The sequence below is a fragment of the Numida meleagris genome, chromosome 1, assembly GCF_002078875.1.
Source record: "Numida meleagris isolate 19003 breed g44 Domestic line chromosome 1, NumMel1.0, whole genome shotgun sequence".
NCBI lineage: Eukaryota > Metazoa > Chordata > Aves > Galliformes > Numididae > Numida > Numida meleagris.
The window spans coordinates 69342154-69357734 of NC_034409.1; the positions used below are offsets into that span (position 1 = coordinate 69342154).

Here is a 15581-nt window from a genome sequence, read left to right on the forward strand (position 1 = left end):
TATTTTGGAGATAGCCTCATTTCCTTTACCTGCGCTTGGTTCCCTTTGGGAAACTTGGTCACACTGAGCGAAATTTATTACCGCTCACATCTGTGTGCACGTAACAATACTACATTGTCTCATGGCAGCTGCAGCTCTAGAAATTCAAGGCCAGCCTCTCCCCTGCAAATTATATCCTCAATGACATAATATGGTCCCAGACACATATCATACCAGAATACATAATCCATCCAGAAAGTCGTCTCTTTGGAGCAGAAAAATCAAGCATCCAAATGTCTACTCCCACAATATGGAAATGAAGTTTAGCAGTGTAAGACTACATTAAAAACCAGTTGAAACCAGTTCAACATATCAATAATATACTTTTATTTAGTAATAATGTATTGTTTGTACTGATAACATCAAGAAGCATAACCACTTTGTCACATAGGTGGTTTCTTGGAGCTTTCTAATCTTGAAAGTAGTCCATCTCAACTGTATTGTCCAGTACAAAGCCAAAAAGTTACAGCAATGTAATTTTCAGACAAGTCCACTGCATAGACAATATTAGCTGTGCTTCGGTAAACCTGTTTGTATTAGGAATGCAAGAGACTTGCAAAGTCGTATTTAGAAGCAGCATCCCACTGCAAAACCTACCTACATTGGCCACATGATAGCATTTAATCTTTGGCAGGGCAATCAAATTTCTGCATCTTCTGCTTCAGGTTTCTAGAAATATCTATATCATAATACACAATTACGTCACAATTAATATGGTTGCTACTTCGTTGAGTTAAAGCTTCATGGGTCATGCAGAGAGGTGATCTAGCTGAGGTAACAGGTAACTTGGATTTTCAAAATGTTCTTGCTAATGTCCCTCATAAAAACCTAAATAAATTGCCATGAAATAAGGAAATGATCATTTAATAAATTAGTCAATGACTACCATAACAAACAGTGGGAGGTTACCAGTGTGTTGCCCAGAGGACTCATGCTAGGACATGTAATTTGTATATTTATCTGTGAGAAAAGTGAATAGAAAGGTAGTGGTTTATTGATACTGAACTACTTACGTTTACAGAAGTAAAAAAACCAGAAATATCTTGTATAATACTAAGTAGGTAATAAAGCAGCAAGTAAATTTCAGAGTCAAATGCAAAATAAAAATACAGTCTGCACTTCTCTAATGGGGTCACAATTAGCTGCTACAAGAAAGAGCGCTACTGGTTGTCTTTTTGGAACTAATTACAGGATCGCTTTGCTGACCTACTTCATCTGCATCTGTATGAAGAATAGTTTGGTGTTCAGTTGACAAAGCAATGAACGGAATGTTCAAAACAAGTTTTTCTTATTTCACAGAACAAAAGAAAAAGATCACTGACAGCTTTAAATACTGTGGCTGAAGCATCATGGTATATTGTCCTATATCTATGCTCTTCCCAAGGCACCCACGTGCTACCGGCACAGATTTCATCTAACCTACTACAATCAGTCTTCTCTGCAGAGAAGGAGGTTGCTACACCCTCTGAAATGTGGACAATGCTCAGTAAAAGTTCAGGTGTACACAGGTATTCTGTGGTTCAAGAACCGTTTATGGTATTTTTGAAACTTTCAGCTAGAGGATTAATGTAATATCACACAGAAATCTGAATTTCTAACAGGAGAAAGGAGATAAAGCAGGCTGAAAATGATATATACTGACCGTCAGCAGGTAAACAGTTAGATGTCAAACACAATGAAGCTATTGTCTACTGCAGTAATTACCACATGACCTTTCTTACGCTCTGCAATTGCTCTTTGAATTATCATTCAAACAAAATGAGTAAGTAAAAGTATCCTAAATTATCAGGAATATCTCATATTCTCACATTTCAGGAGCAGGCTCTGTAGATTCCTTCAAATTGATCACAATTAGCACGCTCTCTGATATTCTGAGGTAAATAAGTAACTCTGCCAAACCAGAAAGTTGGGAGAAAGATTAATAAGATGATTATGTAACCTCAGAGTTAATTTTTAAAATTAACAGATGCAACTCTAGGAGAACGGGAGGTATTGCTGCTGGACATCCAACCTTCAGTACATCATTTTTGATTTTCTTCCTTTTCTCCTTTGTTTTACAATAATATACAGCTATTTTATTTTAAAATAACGCAGATCATATCAGATTAGCACGCAACCATTTCATCTGACTACAGTGGTGCCCTCATTGAAGACTAAGTGTTTCTACTTATCTCCAATTGTGAAGCCTGCTTTAATTTTCTTCTTTGCAAGTGTTATGAATAAAGACTTAATTGGAAGAAAGACAAAAGAAAAAAATAATCAGCTCAGCTATGGCAAAAACAGTTTTAGTACATCAGGCCAACTCCACAAATATCTCAACAATAGATAATAGCAATGGATTGGATTGTTATACCAAGATGTTAAGAGTGACAACATGGTTATTTTGAGGGTGTAGCTTTGCTTTTACAATCTTGTATACGTATACCAAATTTGTATTTATAATTTCATATTGTAGTCTGCAAGTATATTAGCAGTCTGAGGAAAAAATGAGCTTAAAATTTTGGTGTCAAGTTTTCAAAGCCTCAAAAGGAACAAATTAAGAAGAATTTTAATATAGCTTTGGACTATACTTGCTTATCTTTACAAATTAGCGGGTTGGAACACTTGCTCTGTGAGGAGTGGCTGCGGAAACATGATTTGTTCAGCCTGGAGAAGAGGTGATTCTGGGGGTCCCAAGAGCAGCCTTCCAGCACCAATGTGGAGGCTACCAAGACACCAGCCAGGCTTTATCAAGCACAGCAGAACAAGACACAGTGGTGTCTTGCAGAAGGACAGGTTCCAACTGCAGGTAAAGCCAGGGGAGAAAGAACACCATTAAAACGGTAATTAAGCATTGTAACTGCTTGAAGAGAGAGGTGAGGAAATCAGCCTTTGGAAGTTTTCCAGACCAGTTCCAAAGACTTGAGCAACCTAGTCTGAATGCAGAGTTAATTGTACTTTAAATCAGACACTGGACTAGAGATCTCCCGTGGTTACTTCCACTTAGACTCTATGGTTACTTCATTAAATTAGATTTAAAAAATACTGATGTGACAGACAAGATCAAACTTCTGGCTAGCAATCACAAACACTACTATGTTAATCACTAGCAGTTAGCAAAAAAGAAAACCAAAAAACACCTCTCTCACAGAAGGTAGAAGAGACTCAGATATTACAAAAAAAAGCATAGTTGTTCAAAAAAATCTGTATCAAACTTGACTATACCATGGAAAGCACCCTTGTAGTACATTTTGCATACCCACAGAAGACATCAATCTCCTCTTCTTCCATAAACATTTTGCTGCAGTGTCTTGCACTGTGTTGTAGCAGCCCAGAGTGACTAATGGCATGCCCATCCTTATGGCTCTTTTAAATAATACAGATTTTGTCAGCTTGAATTGCAATTAAATGTACTATTTGCTTTATAAGAGTATTTTTACATACATTGCAAGATGAAGTGCATTCTGTGTATTTAAGAGATTAACAGATTTTATTGTTTTCTAAAATATATTACAATATGGAGACCAAAAGCAGTAATTCCTGACAGATTTAGTAACCATTTTGTGAATGAATAATTATGTTAAGCTTTCCTTGACAGACATACATACATCCACTTTCAGAGCTTGCACATTTTAATTCATTGAACATTATGACTAAGTATATCTATAAACTTTAAAAGCAAACAATAAAATCCCAAACTACCAACAGTGTTTAATAGTTACCTCAAAGTAGATTTGTTAGCTTCATTACAGTGCAGCTTCCTAAAGTAGCATATCTACTCACCTGATACTTGATTTTTTTTTTTTAAACACAAATCTGCTGTAATTTACAACCCAGTTTTAAATGTCACAAATGCATACTATTTGGCACTGTTACAGATGACTGAGTTGTAACTGCAAACAAATGTAGTTTTTACAGTGTTCTGCTACAATAATCCATGTAAGGACTAATGCTAGTTTATACGTTGACCCACAAAGTTATCCACATTACAGATTTTGAGTATGTTAGTGTGTTTTCTGTACTTCTGAAAATCTAATCACAGAATATTTTGTCTATAGCACAGTAATGAATATGGCAAGAAAGCAGATTTAAATATACCTATAATTTAAACTCTTAAAAGTCTAAATCTTATCCACATCAAAAGGTTTGATAACTAATAGCCATGCTCTTTATATTTTGGAATATCAAATTATATGTACATATACACAACAGATAGCCTCTTAATAAAAAGCATTTTAGTCTATTTTACAATCTTTGTTCAAAAAAATCAGTCTTCACAGATTTAACATTTCAAATCACCAAAAAATTCATTAGCAGTTAGAAGGATTTTTTCTCCTGCACACGTGTGCTGGAAATAGCTAGTATTCTGGGGCTTATGTATGATTTATCTTTTTGTTTATAGAGAGCTACTTAAGATCTACAAGGAAAACTCATTTAAGTGCCAAACCATATAAACAACATTCATAACAGAATCCCAAACTATGACACCTGCAGATATCTCTGCTACAAATAACCTTCTGTAACAGATAGTTATTAAATATAATATCTGTTTTACAACTTCAAGCCATGCTGACAACATTGAAAGATTACTACAACATGGAAGGAGTTTTCATTCAGTCAACTGATGACTAAATCTATGTCATAATTTAAGTATTATTTGATCAAGCATACAAAAAAGATGCTTACCTACATAGCATTTAAATAAAAAAATACTGCATCTTTCAGACATTGCTAAGAACAAATAGAAAATTAACTATAATAATAATCTTAAAAATTCAAGTTGCAAGTTACGGAAGGTCACTTAAAATAACCGATTAAACAAAAGTCAGCATAAGCCACATACCTCGGGTAGGATGAGGCACAAGCATAGAAATGCAAAAATGTTTAAGAGTCACAATAACAGACCATGTGGGAAGAAAAAGCTTAAAAAGTATTTTTCCTATCACTACTTTTTCCACCTAGCCCCTTTCATTTGCATTGTGCACAAGTTGTGAAAACCACGTGAAATTAGTTCTATATCTCTTTAAATCACTGCAATTTCAGTATTGAGCTCTCTCTCCTTTTCATGAAAATATATACATTCTATACATCATTCAGCTTCCTCTTGGTTTAAATATATACTGTACAGGCCTGCAGAGCTTTTGTAACACTTCTGTATTAACTTTGTCCTTTGTCACTGGATTGGTTCTACATAGTTTGCAGGGTATAAACCAACTTGTCCGTTGTCCAGACGTCCTTTGCACCAACCCTGTTCATCTTCATTCTCCATTTTAGTTAACTCATCCCCTGCAAAAAGAAGGAACATCGTTAACAAATCTGTAACCTTCTAAGTAACAACAACAAAAAGCTAGCATGACGATTATCTACGTGTCCACTCATCTTCCTTTGCACACACCAGCTCCCAGCAGAAAGCTTCTCATCGCTGCTCTTCGTGCTTTTGATAATAATACCATTTACAGATTGACAGATAGGACAAAAGACCTCTCAATTTCAGGAAATCAGTGAGAAAGGAGCTACTTTGAAACAAAAACATTACACTAACAGCATTTCAAAAAGGCACAAATAGCATTTTAAACAAAAGAATGCCAATTTTTAACTTATATATGGTGCTACTTCACTAGAAGATCAAAGGCTCGCTTATAGCCAAAGATAGCTGATGAGGAGTCTGGAGCACAGGCCTTACGAGGAGCAGCTGAGAGAGCTGGGACTGTTCAGTCTGGAGAAGAGGAGGCTCAGGGGTGACCTTATTGCTCTCTCCAACTACCTGAAGGAAAGCTGTGGTGAGGCGGAAATCAGCCTCTTTTCTCATGGAACTAGTGATAGGACGAGAGGGAATGGCCTGAAGTTGCACCAGAGGAGATTCAGGCTGGATGTTAGGAAATACTTCTTCAAAAGAGTGGTCAGGCACTGGGATGGGCTGCCAGGGAGATGGTGGAGACACTGCCCCTGGAGATGTTCACAGAATGTTCAGATGTTGTACTGAGGGACATGGTTTAGTGTGGTTATATTGGCGATAGGTGAATGGTTGGACTAGATGATCTTGGAAGTCTTTCCCAACCTTGGTGATTCTATGATTCTATGATATGAACAAAGATAGCTGCGGATAGTAAAACTACCTCTAAGCAAACAGAATAATCCTACATTGGGTTATTAATCCTACCTCAACAAAACGTCAATACAAATGAAATAAGTGTTTCATTAGGCTTACTGTCAATATATACTTGTCTTAAGAGCTGGTGAAAGATAAGGAGTAAAATGTTAGGAAATGACATGGCAGAATTCTCTTCAGTAATTCTTCCTGCTTCCAGGACTACTCTACTAGGTTGCAATGCAGGAGAATTTAAAGAACCTTATACTTTACTCTGTCACATCTCTTCTTTCCTCATCTTTCTTTTAATGCCTACCTTTACACTGTTGGAAGTTGATGTAGAATTGTAGTTGTAAAAAAGTTAACCCAGAATTTGTTTCCTAACTTGAACAGCAAGAGCTGGCACTGAATATCCATTCAGGTATTTAAGAACTATAACATAACCTCATTGTGCACCTCTAATCTTCTGCATTTCAGGAAATACTTAGGCATTAGAGAGTCTGCAGACTTCATGGGCAAATGAATGTCCACCTCAGCAAAAAGTCTACCAGGCAAAAAAAGGCCACATCACCCAAGTTATTTTCCCACATACAACTTCTTTGAGTCAAATTATTTCTGTAGATACATGAAATTGTATTAACCCATCTCTAATGGTTATAAATACAGAAAGTATTACAGAAGTCTTAGCATATTTAGGAGAGCAAAAACTAGCCTAGACACTATATATTGTTTAGTAGAAACGCAACAAGCATCATAATATATCTTCTATAGTTGCTCTCTCAGCTATGAAAAGGTTAAAGCTTCATCTGCAGAGAAGGACTTAAGGGTTCTTGTGGACAATAGGTTGGCCATGAGCCAGCAGTGGGCCCTTGTGACCAAGAATGCCAATGGCTTTCTAGGGTGTATTTAAAAGAACATGGCCAGCAGGTCAAGGGAGGTGGTTCTCCCACTCTACTCTGCCCCGCTGAGGCGACATCTGGAGTATCGTGTCTACTTCTAGGCCTCTCAGTTCAAAAAAGACAGGGTTATCCTAGAGAGAGTCCAGTAGAGGGGCACAAAGATGACTTAAGGGCCTGTAATATCTCCTGTATGAGGAATGGCTGAGAGACCTGGGACTCTCAGCCATCCCAGGAGCCCTCAGGATAAGACTGCAAGGTGATCTCATCACTGTTTATAAACATCTAAAGTGCAGGAGTCAAGTGGGTGGGACCAGGCTCTTTTCTGTGGTGTGCAGTGACAGAACGAGTGGCAACAGGCAAAAACTGGAACATCAGAAGTTCCATACAAACATGAGGAAGAATTTCTTTATTGTGAGGATGATGGAGCACTGGAACAGGCTGCCCACAGAGCTGCTGGAGTCTCCTCTGGAGATATTCAAGACCCACCTGGACATTTCCTGTACAACTTACTGTAGATAACTTGCTTTAGCAGAAGGGTTGGAATTATCTCCGGATTCCCTACCAAACCTTACAATTCTGGGATTCTGTGATATCTAGTTTGCAAGTCTACCAGATAACAAATAAAAGAAAGCTATGAACAAATACTTGGCTTATGGAGATGTCTTACAAAATTTTTAACCAGTGACCTTGGAGGTTTATTAAATTATTATCACATTTGACAATAATACACAGAACAGGATTATAACAGAAACAGTCTTTATAACTGCACCAAAGATAGCATGTATACTAACACATTGTGACAACGCTGCCTGGTCTACATTTCCTGTAGCTATTTGTTCCCTGCCATGGCTGAGAATTAGACATATGCTAGACAGTTATGTCCCCTGCAGTTATAAGATTATAAAACCTCTCTTAAAATATGGGTAGAGTTGTTATTCCTTATCTTTGGAAGGGAAAAAAACAACAATAGAAAACCAGAAACAGACGTATAAAGTATTTCACTAATAAAAAGGCGAGTTTCATGTCTGAAGAAAAAACTACATTTGATGGACACTGCACAAAGCCTATACATTACAGGATGTGGCTAGAAGTGATCATAAAAGCCTTGTAGGCAAATTCTTTGAATACCCAAGGTAATTCCATTGCAGAATATCCCCATACATTAAAACAGATCCCTAACATGCATTAATCCCCTGCTGACAGCTGCTTAGGAGTCTAGGCATAGTCTGCATAGGAACATGGGAACAGAACACATTTTAAACTGGCTCCTGCCTGATCCAGTCTATTGTACATTCAGTGTAAATCTAGTCACTCCAATACTTGCGTCTAAAAAACCGCTAGTTTGACTGCAGTCATTCTGTAATTGTTCTTCTGTAAAGGAGGGGTCATAGCCTAGCATGATCCCTTTCTTCTGATTGATACAATCAAGATTTGGTGTTATAACGTACTTTAATGCTCTTCCTTCAAAGGTATTAAGCAATTTTTAAGTTAAGCCTACATACACCTCTTACTGTTCATATTTGCACTTCATTTCTAGAGGCCTCACATTGAGAGCCACATCATTCAAGTAGTTTAATACAAGTCAAACAGCTGGTACTAAAGTACAGAATGTCTAACTTTGTATTTAACCATTACATCTGTGTGTATAAACATTGCATAGTTCTGTCATGGAAAGGCTCGTTATTGTAAACCTCTGGAATGCCAGAATGACTTGAAAGGTACAATATATAAATTTCAAGAGGATTAGTTTATCTCCATCCCCCACCAAGAAAAAAAATGAACAGTTAAAGTCTACAGAATGAAGAGTAATTTTGGCTTCTGTGCATTCCAGAGAAAGCTCCAGATGTTTAGTTACTACATCCTTCTGCCAGAGCACAATTTTAAAAAGTTAAAAGATAAACCACCCAGTTTCTCTTCTTTCAAAGTCCAAATTACTTGTCTACAAAGAAAAGCCAGAGGTAGAGTTTTACTGTTAAAAAAAGGAGGAAAGAGAGTGAACAGAGTCTCACCAGGGTTGTGGGACTTGTTTATTCATAAAAACATTTCAATTTATACGCAGTTCTGAGCACCATGCTTCTCCATATGCAGAATGGAAGACTACCAGTTCACTGATAAGCTACATCATCGTCTTATTTAAAATATTAACTTTCAGCTCTAACATTCATCTAACATGCACTGTAGATGAAGTGGCATAATTCTTATGAATGCTGAAGGGGAAGTGGAATGAAAAGTTTTCTCAGATGTTCTTTCAACACTTGAATCCAATTTGTCCTCTGCAACTGTGCTTGCTAGTCGTTACAGGAGAAAGGAGCAAATGACAAGTAAAGGTGAAAGGAGTAGATAGACAGTCTAATCAAACTCACTTTCACAAATGGAAGTTCTGTTTTTGTTAATATACCCATGAAATCTTATTCTGGAGTTCCTGTTTAGCAAGCTTTTCAAGTGCAGTTTGGGGCAAGACAGGATATTTGCCTGTTACCATAGCTCAAAAGGTGTAGATTTTGCCAGTAGAGGGTGCTGCCTCCGGGTTGGTCAGATTATGAAAAACACTTAAGTCTCCTGTTTAAGGGCTGAGGAAGATGCCCAGGCGCTCACTCAGCACACAACCGCTGGTAGAACTAGCCCAAACTGAAGGCAGCAGCATTCATGGTGTGCAACCACTGTAACCCTATGTGAACTTTTTAAGGGCAGAAACATACTGTCACAAGTGTCTCTCCCACCAGTTGCCTCTATTTTGTTTTCTCAACTCCTACAATCAAGTAAAATGACTCAAGGGAAATAAAACATCTCAAGAAGGGAGATGTCCAGTCAGTGTGCCCTAATGTAATGCAAGCCAACAAAACAAAGTAAACACAGTAGGGCTACTGTGCACAGATATGCTGAAGGGTGTGGAAGGAGAAAATAGTTCTGTCCACGACCAAATGTTCAGCTTAAAAAGAGAACAAAAACAACACCTTAGTACTGTAGGAAATAAGAGGACAAAAAGTGAATGCTCCCAGTTTAGACAGGAAAAAAAATATAACAGATGATTAGATATTACTTTAAGATGCACTGCTGTAGTCTTTTTCTTTAAATAACAGCTTTGTAGGGTTGGCATTTGTAGATGGCTAGAAGCAGCAGCTGTTACTGTCATCAACTAAGAAAAGGAGAAAAAGTAATCAACTGCAGCTCCCTGTTTTATTTAACATGAGATGGTAAAAAGAATATCCCAAACAGACACATTCCAATACATTCCAAACAGATTAGAAGTCAGTATTTTCAAACATGGGATAGCAAGAAGCACTATCAGGAGGAGTGGGTTAGACAAGATCCTCTAAGTGGAGTTGTACATTCAGAGAACCAGGTGAGTTCAGAAAATAAAGGAAGTGCTGAAGAGTAAAACTCCTTATTTGTCCCATTTCTCCCTTTGATAAAGTGCTTTAAGTGAACACTGTAAACTTACCTGCTTTAAAGCTGAGTTCATCTTGCTCTTGGCCCTCATAGTCATAGAGTGCACGCACTCTCACCTCCATTGCAGGAGAAGTATCTTCATCAAATGGATTGGTGTCTCCATTTGCATCAGTGGAAGAAAAGGGATTGTTGGACTCTTCATCAGACCAATCTGTAGGGTAGCTTTGGTTTTTTTCATAGCTGCTAACACTAAAAACAGATTTTAAATTATTTTTTTTTTTGCTCTTACATTAAGAGACTAAAAGTATCCCCAAGATATCAGTTTCCTTAGTTAAGCTTAAACTTCTCTGTAAAGTTCAGCTTTGAAAATTTCCCTCTGCTTATCTTATCTACCTTTAGGTGGCAATAAGTTATTCAGAAAAAAATAATATCACATTCTTACAGTATATTCAAAGCTAAAAAAAAAAAGGAAAAAGGAAAAAAAGAAATCAAAGACAACTTTCCTATAAACTCCCAAGAAATTTCTCTAACAAAAAACCTGTAGAATCTATGAGATTATTTACTCTAGAAAGGTAAAAGCTGTGAAGGTAGTAGATAAGAGGAACTAGGTATTTAAATTGCACTGCAGAATCTCTCTCACTTCTCTACGCACACCTACAATATATTTTAACTTTTTGTATGTTGCAATCCACCAATATAAAAGCTTCATTACAGAGTGACAACTTCATCATTTAAAGAAGAGTTCACTGTTGAGTATGTGCATGCCATTTAAGACAGTGGTATCCTTAGGTAGGCATACTGAAGGAACAGACAGCGGTTTGAAAAGGTCCTAAACAAAAAGAAAGCAATCATAAAGGTAGACTTATTCAGCAAGCACACATATAGGAATAAAGCTCCAGAAGCATTTTCATTAGAAAAACAAACATCAACATTTTCTATCACTGGTTAAGAAAGGAAAAAAACAACAGCAGTTCCGTTAGCAACTGCCAATAAGCCCAGTAGTTTCAAACCAAAGATCAGGGCAACAGATGAGGCATCTGTTAGGAAAGACAAGTTAGGTTACAGTGTAGCTTACAAAACCTCTCAAACAGACTTCATGCATCAACTAGCATAGCATTATAGAAACTGAAAATTGAAAACCCTGGATAGAGAAAGTGTAAAAACAATTGAAAACAACATTTCACCAACTTTTTGATTTTATTGTCCTCCTTTTCACTGACAGTACTCCCAGTATCTTCTTCATCTTCAAAGGGATTGTAACTTGATTGTACTGACTGCACTGTGTTACTCTGGACACTAAGACTGCTAATTTGGAAAAGAAAGAGCATTATGGTGACCCTATCTGTTTAAGAGTAAAAACACTCATTTGTGTCCCACTAAGTAGTTTTTTAGCAGACCCTTTCTCCAGCCAAAAAAAAAACAACCAAACAAGAACAACAAAATAACAATTAAGAGTGGTGTAAGATCCAAGAAAGTTCTGACAGTCCCACATACGATACACTCCTCCAGAACTAGAATCATTACTTTCTAAGGAAGCTGCTGTTAACAGTTATGTATTAACGACATCCAGATTAGTGAAGTCACTAAACATTTTGCAAGCTAAGATTTCAAAGTAAAACTGTCACTTCTAGACATGGAAAAATAGCAACAGACTAACTGCCAGATCAGCTTCACAGTTTAGTTCACTACACAGTTCAGTTTCTTATAATCCGCAGTGGAGAGAGAAATGTAAAACAGAGAATAATCACCAAAATATTTTGTGAGCTGCAGAAAGCTATTTCAGAATGCTCACAGAAAAGTAACATCTAACTGGCCACTGGCTTTTTGATCTTATGTTTTTGTTATCTTAAATAACTGTTCAGCCTTTTTTGGCATGAAAAATAAAAAAATACCTGCTATGTTTGTTAGGCTGTGAAACTTGATCTCCCGTCTGATTAATACCGGTCAGAGTCACTCCATCAGAAGCTTTCTTCTTTTCTCTTCGGCTGAGAGTGCGATTCAGATCTGCAGACCACTCCTACCAATGAATGCAAAAAGTGATCGAGAAATGTAATCAAACAACTAATTATCACATCTCATTTTTCAGACTGTGTTACATTTACACAGTCTTACAAATAATTATTGTAAAGATAAGTTACTCTAAATGTTTTGGTTATAGTCCTCATCTTGTTCCTATCTTACCAATGCAAACTTATCTTTGCTACTCAATCCCAAAAGTGACCTGCACTTCCCTGCTTATCATTCTGTACACCTTGAAAAGACTTAAAATACCAGACATCTGGTAGAGAACTGGAGAAATCAAAGGAATTGCTCAGTGCAACTCTTTAAAAGTTGTATTGAGAGCATTTACTGTTTCAAGTAATGCCAAGACATCTGGCTTTTTAAAATTAAATCTTAGGTTTACCTTTTAAAGTATTACAGTCTACTTTAAGACACAAGCTAACTTCAAGAAGTGCTGCAAGACTGACCTACAACGGAGCTCATTCTTCAAGGCACTATATATAAACTTCTATCCCTAAAATGTGCGTGAGCCCTTCAGGTACTGCACATGCATTAAAAGCCATCCAAAAGAGCTCAAATCAACACAGCTGTTGACAAGACTCATGATGTCATTTGTTAAGTATCCTCTTCTTGATGTTCTGAATCATTCAGAAGTTTCAGAAGGCAGATGAATAGGCACGATGAGACCTGAACACTTTCAAGTCAAACTAGGCCGCATACCGATATAAAACAGAGAGTAAACTGGATGCAAGCAAATATCCTATACTTAGACACGTTTCATCTCAGAAAACATGATAAAAGTTAAAAATTCAGGAGATGGTTTGCTATCCAAAAGATAAAGCTTTGAGATATTAAAAAGAAAATGAAGATTTTGTGAGGTGCTACTACTAATTGTTTATACAAGAAGCATGGTCAGTCATGAGTGATTCCTGGCCAGCTTTTCAGAGGTAACTCTTTATTTTAATCTACTACAAATAAATACGTATTTTTGAGTTACTGTAATATAAAGACCACTGACCTAAGTATATTTCTAGTTTATAATGACATTTCATATCCATTTGATCATTACTTTTGTTTCTACTTACGTCATCCTTGTAGCATGTAAATGAAAAAACACTTGATTAAAAAAATAGTAACAACAGAATTTCATGTATTAATTTTACTGTTTATGAAAAAGGATGGTATTTCCCCCACACAAGTAACTGTAGTTCAGTGCTTCAGGCAAAGAAATTCTGCGGTACTATTATGAGCTTTCTTCCCCAAAACTTAAAATCAGAAGTTATTCAATGTTTTAAAAACAAGTGACATTTTCCATTAAGTTAAAAATGGAATACTTGCACTCAATAACTGAAGTTCCCACTCCATTAATTGAATGCTCAGAAATTACTTCAATTGAACTTATGACCGTCCAGAAACTCATTCCAACTCCAGCCTCTTATACTCTGCTAGTATGATTCTGCACTGATAGAATTTGGTATTTGTTTCTTATAAGCTAAGTGAGCAGAACACTCCTCAAAAGCTTCCTTTTTCCTTTGAAAACTGTATTCAGCAATAAAATAACTGGCACAAGGTAAGACCTTTTAATTTCTTCTTTTTTTTTTTTTTAATAGTATCAGGAAAAACTGGTTTAAGACTTCAAATCAGTTCTGAAAATTTGGAAGTATTTAAACTATTTCAATAGTCTTTGCTGCCTACTCAGTAACAACAAGGAGATTCCAATTTAAGTCTGACACCGAAAAGGACAATCTCATACTAACAACTTCAGTAATTACTTCAGCTTTAAAAAAAGAGTCTGCTTTTACTTCTCTACTGTTTAAACAGGTGTTTGATATAATCATATCCAAAAGCAGGGACTGAGGGAACCCAACTGAAACCAAGAAAAGAAAAACCGTAAAACAAGATTAACTACTAGAAGTTGTTTGAGTCTGAGCCTCACCAGAAAGGAATATGACAAAAAGGAAACAGGAAAAAAAAAAAAAACAACCAGAAAGACAAGTCTGGGTTTTACACACTCTGATCTTACCTCAAACTGAGGCCAATTCATTGACATCCCTGGACCTTGATTAGCTCTGAACCACCGCAAGTCTTCAACAGCATCTGCAGTTTTGATGTTCTGTTCCAGTTCACGGTAGATATTTTTGTAACTGCAAAATAAATGTCTTCAAACTTAGTACAAATGTAGAAACATGCCAAATTCCCTGATCTCATTTTATTTTCATATATATATAATATATATTAAAAAAAGTGTTCAAGCTTCACAACAGTATTGAAAAAAAACACCGCAAGACAAACTTTTTAAAACTCTATAGGATAGACCTATTAACTGCCTGTAAAAAGTTCAATGAAATAACATCCTTATTTCAAAGATGAATTATGACTGTCTTGTGAAGTATCTTAAATAGCTGTCATTAAATGTAGTACTTAATTTGGAATATATTTAAATTACAAAACATCAACCTTGAACTTTCTTGAATTTAAAAGCTTGCCTACAAGACGGTAGGACCTGTTTTCTGTGTTAACTTTACAGCATTCTGTGTGGAGCCAGGAGCTGGACTCAATCCTTAAGGGTCTCCTTCCAACTCTGGACAATTTACGATTCTACAAAATTCCTGTCTTAATCCAATGAGACTTATAATTCATTATGAAAATAAAAGTCTCCAACCCGAAGCAGAGTTAAATGAGTTAAAAAAAACATAAGAAAATGTCTATTCCTTGTACCTGCTAACAGCTTTTACTGTTTTAGATACTCTGATCTTATTAACTATACTATTTACATAAAATATCAAATACTATAAAAAAGAACCTTGCTGCTTCTGCTCATCTTTTAGTCTAATTCTTCTTTAAGTCAAATTCTCTTAACGATGAAGGATTACACACAATAGAAGTCATGTTGCAGATACAATTCTGATCCCTAATCCTAAACCATGCACATGATATGTTTCATCTACAGACTGACTACAGATATAACCTGCTTCTTTTTAATAAAAGGACCAATATGGTGTAATACGGAACCCACATGAAGAGATGTTAACATAACAGATACACAGAACTACGATTCCATAGACAAGCTAGAGGGATTTTAGTGAAATCCTACCAGACCATGGCACACAAACTCTAGAATTATGAGAGCTGCTCTGGAAGTAACGCCTCCTATTTTATGTTGATTCATGACATCAGAGGCAGAT

General features: G+C 36.4%; 1 protein-coding gene across 4 annotated transcripts in view; it reads right to left on the minus strand.

The window, feature by feature from the left end:
* PACSIN2 (protein kinase C and casein kinase substrate in neurons 2) overlaps positions 352–15581 on the minus strand; it is a 65937-nt gene continuing 50707 nt past the window's right edge. For 2 of the 4 annotated variants that reach the window (XM_021392506.1, XM_021392500.1), the window contains 5 exons: positions 14420–14540; positions 12288–12412; positions 11584–11700; positions 10448–10644; positions 352–5304 (listed from right to left, as the gene is read on the minus strand). In XM_021392506.1, coding sequence (XP_021248181.1) covers positions 5192–5304; positions 10448–10644; positions 11584–11700; positions 12288–12412; positions 14420–14540 — 673 coding nt within the window. In that variant the 3' untranslated portion in view covers positions 352–5191. The remainder of the gene's footprint in view (positions 5305–10447; positions 10645–11583; positions 11701–12287; positions 12413–14419; positions 14541–15581) is intronic. The other 2 variants (XM_021392513.1, XM_021392521.1) reach the window with 2 other exon arrangements.